The sequence below is a fragment of the Myotis davidii genome, unplaced genomic scaffold (assembly GCF_000327345.1).
Source record: "Myotis davidii unplaced genomic scaffold, ASM32734v1 scaffold18, whole genome shotgun sequence".
Taxonomy (NCBI): domain Eukaryota; kingdom Metazoa; phylum Chordata; class Mammalia; order Chiroptera; family Vespertilionidae; genus Myotis; species Myotis davidii.
The window spans coordinates 4,398,430-4,404,009 of record NW_006292696.1 but is presented as its reverse complement, the minus strand read 5'-3'; the positions used below and the strand labels follow the sequence as shown (position 1 = coordinate 4,404,009).

The following is a 5,580-nucleotide window of genomic DNA, read 5'->3' as shown; positions in this document are numbered from 1 at the left end:
TGGGCCCAAGGCCATCGGAAACAGCCCTAAAAACTGATGGCTGGGCTGTCCTTGTGCCTGGAGGGCGCTAAATGGGCATTTCCAGTACCCAGAGAGCAAGGAGTGTATGTCCACATTGCAAAGGAATGTCTGAGGGTCCAGCATCTGATCCCAGGCCTGGCAGCTGCCGTGTTCAGGGCGGAACACGCTGAGGGCCCGGCTGCGTTCCCTGGGGCTGTGACAGAGACCGGAAGCAAACTGCACTTACCCCCACGACCAGCAAGCACTACAAGGCTGACACCAGCAGCCCCTTCTCTCCTGCTGCAAATGGGTGGTCATGTGCTAACAGCTGCCTTGAACAGGCAAAATTGCCTCTTTCTAAAGGACTGTCATATACGAGCCTCACTGGTGAGTGGCCTGGGGCTGCCCTGGCCTTTCTCCCGCATGATGCTCAAGGGAACGTGGTGCCCAGGCTGCAGAGGCCCGCCTGGACTTGCACGGTGCCATCGGGTGAAAGCAGGCTCTGCATCTCCTGGGGCCGCTGTGGGCTCTGCTGTCCACACCCCCTCCGCCGCTCAGGGCCTCAGGACCAGGCAGTCACCGGGTTCCAGCTCTGCCCCGAGCCAGTTGGCCAGCACCTTGGCATCGCGGTGCCCACGGGAGCCCTGCCTCTCCGGGAAGAGGAAGGCCGCAGGGAGCGGCAGGGAGGACCCGCCAGGCCTGCGGCGGAGACATGTGGGCTCAGTTGCTATTGAATTTCTCCAGGACTGTTGCGTTGGTGTGTTCAAACAGCCACTGCTGGGTGGGAGAGGAGGGGTTGCAGATGTTCATGAAGATCCTGTGGTCGCTTTCGCTGCAATCCATGCAGCTGCCGCTGACGGGGTGGTACAGGCTCTTGTCCTGCAAAACACGGAGGTCATCAGTGAGGCAGCGCCGGGGATGTGAGCGAACAGCAGCAGCAGGAACAGCAAGGGGCTGTTTTTTTGACACCGCCCGCCTCCCTTGCGTGTGCCTGAGTCGTGCCCGCTGGGCTGTGGGCACAAGTGAAGCATGCCACTCCTGGGCCGGGGCCCTAACCACTGACCGTCTCTAGACAATTTTCATTGGTCCTCACTGTGTGTGTGTTTAATGGACGCAGTTACCAACAGTTCGGATTCCAGAGATTTCACATAAACTCTGCATTTCGGGCTTCCCTCGATTGTCTGAACGTCGGGCGTGTAGGCTTGTGGCGCACATGTGTGAGTGGGCGGGCTCTGCTGGCAGGAGTGAGGCACTGCACTGCTTTCTTTCTAAAGCGGGTCGCCCTGTCCCCCCCTCCTCCTGCACCCCCACCCCCCAGCCTGCCGTACTTTTCGGTATCTCCACAGCTGGTTGCCCTTCATGCTGTGGCAGTCGTAGAGGGTGACTGGACTGGTGTGGGAGACGGCGTCGAAGCAGAACTTCTTGGTGTGCTGGGGGTCTCCAGGCCGGATGTCCTCCCGCCAGGTGAAGGTGAACACCTGTGCACACGGACATCATGACAACACGGCAGAGCGAGGGCACTTTATTTTTTGAATTATGGAAAGTTTAAATACAGAGGTCCAGAAAAAGGGTATATTGGCCACAGCCGTTCCCACCACCTAGTGGTGAATCTTGTACGACTTGACCCCCTCCCCCACCTTATTTTGGAGCAAATCCAACATCATGGCCTTGCAGAATTCAGGAGAATTCCTCAAGGAGAACCACTATCTAATGAGAATTGTCATCAAGAAAGGATGAGGGGGGAGTGGCAAGCCGCTCAGAGGGGGGGGCAGAGATGGGCAGGCGGGGCGCCGTGCAGTGTGAGAGGCGGTGCTGTCCTTTCTCGGAGAGCTCGCAGCGCACCTGCTGATGTCTGTGTTTGCACAGGACACGCCTTACAGGCTTTATCAGTGCAGCTTCCAAAGCCCCACAAACCCAGAGGAAGGAGCCCTGAGCCCAGGTTCGGAGGGTGCCGTGTGAATTAACACGGGGCTGACCGCTTGGGGGGGCGGGATCGGGAAGCTGAATGCAGTTCCCGAGGGTGGTGGCCTTCCCGGCAAGGCTGGCTCACACCCTCGTCTTCTGAGCACACCTCCTGGGAATGACCCCTGGGGAACCAACCCTCTCTCTCCTCTTCCTCGGTGAGGCTGACCACACCCCAGACTGTAGGTGCCACCTGGGCCTGATCACTGTGAGGACCGTATCACATTCCCCCCGTGACGGCTCAGGAGAGCCAGCACTGAGAACTCTCAGAAGGGATGTGCCTCCTCCCGGGGGGCTTGGCCTCTGCTGCAGGGGTCACATCTGCTACCCCCTGGGGAGGGGCAGGTTCTGAAGGAAGCCGACAGAGAGGGGAGCAGAGGGGAGACCTGGAGAGATCCCGATGACATCATCCAGACTTTCCAGAGCCACGAGCCGATAGCTCCCTTTTTGTGAAGGCCACCTGCGCTGTCGCCGGGACTTGTGGCCAGCAGTGCCCATTGTGGCTGGACTGCAGGGCGAGGAATCCTCTTTCCAAGGTGCTCAGGGAGCCTTTCTAACTCGCTCCCTGGGCTGACTCTGTCACTCAGCATTGACCATGGCCTGTCCCTCCCAGTCCCCACACCTGGCGCAGAGAACCTGGTGCCAGTCCCCGGGGGAGGCCTGACCTGCATGTTGTTCCAGGCGGCCTCTCCGCGGCCCCGGACGCAGCTCTCCAGCCTCAGCGGGGAGCCCGCGGCCCCATGCTTTGTGTCCGCACACAGCCCTGTGCCCACACTGCGAATCTGGACAAGAAAGAGAGAAAGAGTAGACAGTGAGGCACGGCAAGATTCCCCCTGGGGCCCCTGTGGGGGTGGAGGAAGGAACCGAAGCAGAGACTCAGATGGGCTGGGCTCTGAGCTGTCATAACTGAGCCCGGGGTGTGGCAGTGCTTGGAGCCCCTCAGGAAAGGATGCTCAGCCCACAGAGAGGGGCTCCTCTAAACCCCGCTGTCTTAGAGAACACAGTCCTGGGGCGGGGGGGAGGGGGTTGGAGGGAAGGAGGTTGGAGGAGAGGGGTGGTAAAGGAGGGCTCCCTGGCCCACTCTCAGGGAATTCAATCCCTCTCCCCAAGCTCCACTACATCCATGTACAAGTGAGAGGGTCCTCTGAGCTCGGAGACCCGGGAGTCAGGAGCCGGCGACTGAGCGCTGCCCCTGGAAGACTGCCCGCCTCCCCAGCAGGACGGGCTTCACGGTGTGACATGGGTCGCGGCCCAGAGCCCCTCGCTCAGGAGGGCCTGTGCTGGATCACAGCTCTGTGTCTCCATCTTAAATTTTTTAATAATTTATCTTTGAACTTGTGAGTGAAATCTGATGGGACAATGGAGCCGGACTGAGAGCAGAGGTGACACATGCTATAGGATCATCCATGTTCTTCTCTCCACACCTGTCTACGGCGTCTGTGGTGCCCAGAATTCTGGGGTCCCACATGTCAGGTTCAGCAAGACTCAAGGGGAATATGTGCTGTCGTCTAAGGCTAAGTGGAGTGCTAGCAGGCCCTGAGGTCAGCTTTCCTTTGCAGCCAGAACTTGCTCTGCTGAATGGTGTTATCAGACAAGGGAAAGGAGCAGGCCAGTCACCGTGTTACTTCCCGGGATCAGGCAGTCACTTAAGCAGCAGGTAACAACCCAGAAGGAAAGGGAGGTGGAGTTACCCAGAGTTCCTTTTCCTGCAGCTCCTCCTCACTCATCAGGAAGCCCACGGGAGATAGTGTTCATCTATCAGCTTAGTTCATTTTGAGCAGTGTTTCCATTGTTTTGGTAAGAAATACACAGGCGGGTACACAGTTTGAAATGTCACCGATCCTACCATGCCTTACACGCCTTACTATGTGCGTTTAAAGCCGGCAGTGCATACTATAACGGTAAATGGTAGAATTTATGCGAAACACTTAACGTTCTGATTTTCCTCTACTTGGATCATTAAACAGAAGAATACACACACCGAGAAACAAAACAAACCCCAAACCAAAAACAACATGGAACAAAGCTGGAGAAAGATGAGAAAGTTTCACAACTGATACCCCGATGGCAGGTTTCCCCGCCCCGTGAACAGGGGTCTGCGTGTGTGCTTTGCGGTGGCCCCAGGACCGGAGCTAGCCCTGCCCTCGACTCACCTCCCCCCATGCTGCGGCCGGGGGCTCCACGGGCGGGTAGAATTTGGGCAGGTCCCAGGCGATCTGGGTCATAAACCACTTGAAACTCTTGCAGTTAAGGGAGCTGCGGAGCTTCTTCTGGGCGGCGACGTCCCCGGCGGAGAGGTGGCGGTACTCGGGCCGGCGCTGGTAGATGTGCTCCGCGTACTCGTCCATCCACACTTCGGCCACGCGCTTCAGGTTCTGGAGGGGCGACAGGCAGGTGCAAGGCTCAGGCACTCCGAGGGGCCGAGGGCTGGGCGTGGGGTGCAAAGGGTTCTGGAGGTTGAGGCCACTCTTTCTTTTTTTTTTTCTTAAAAATATTTTTTATTGATTTCAAAGAGGAAGGGAGAGGGAGAGATAGAAACATCAATGATGAGAGAGAATCATTATCAGCTGCCTCCTGCACACCCCACCCTGGGGATCCAGCCAGCAACCTGGGCATGGGCCCCGACTGGGACTCGAACCCTGACCTCCTGGTTCATAAGTCGACACTCAGCCACTGAGCTATGACAGCTGGGCCAGTCCTCCTTATTTTACATTGTTGCATCAATGACCTCAGCCCTACCATGTCTGTCAGCCTTCTATGTTTATTATCTACATGTGTTGTAAGGACTCTACAACTTATGGTTGAGTAATAGGCTGTTGTTGTTTTGCCGGCCCATTCCCATCCCCACTTTTTCTAGGGATGGCCTCCTCCTGGTTTTTTTTTGGGGGGGGACCCACCTCTGCTTCACTGTGATCTCATGTGGCACAGGGCTCAGCTAGGCTAATGGGAATACAGACAGCCCCGGACACAGGGTCTGGTCAGCAGGGAACCCGTGATCTGAGCCAAGCCAATCAGAATCAACAGGCATTTACTGGCCACGGAATTTCTGCTGGAACTATGACGAAGAATCACTGTGCTTCTGCGTGGATTACTCTGATGGGTAAGATGCCAGCCAGGGTGGCTGGGCTACACGGAAAGCCCGTCCAAGGCTGAAGTCAACCCAGGATGAAGCGGAGCTGAGGGCTGGAAGGGGGACCGCATTCCTCCTTTTAGCACCTGAATCCAGCCATGCCCGAAGCCCAAACCACCTTAGGACGTCCCGTTTACACCAGTCGGTAAATTCCCCTTCTGCTCAAGCCAGTTTGAGTTGGGTTTCTGTCATTTTCAAAAGTGCTGACCGAGTTGCATGGTAAAAACAAATTATAATTTGTGACCAAAAGGTAGAATCCCTTCAGCAGCTGTAATTTTAAATAGGTTTTTTTTTGAGCTGGGATAGTTCTGCTACTTTTATTATGAAGCACAAGGATTATCTAAAAAAAGAAAAAAAAGAAAAGAAAAGACAACCACATTACTGGCAAGTAGAGGCAGCAGGTGAGAAGGCACCCTGTTAGTGAGCAGACTTGGGGACAGAGGAGTGACAAACGTTCCTGTCCCACCTGCAGGGCAGAGGACACCTGC

At 56.4% G+C, this 5,580-nt stretch overlaps 1 protein-coding gene across 1 annotated transcript in view; it reads right to left on the bottom strand.

Annotated features, from left to right (window-relative positions):
- Positions 1–6: 6 nt before the first annotated feature.
- GALNT10 (polypeptide N-acetylgalactosaminyltransferase 10) overlaps positions 7–5,580 on the bottom strand; it is a gene marked incomplete at its 5' end in the record, with an annotated part of 164,698 nt that continues 159,124 nt past the window's right edge. The window contains 4 exon segments of the mRNA XM_006766346.1: positions 7–879; positions 1,329–1,478; positions 2,628–2,744; positions 4,116–4,337. Of these exon segments, the coding sequence (XP_006766409.1) occupies positions 721–879; positions 1,329–1,478; positions 2,628–2,744; positions 4,116–4,337 (648 nt within the window).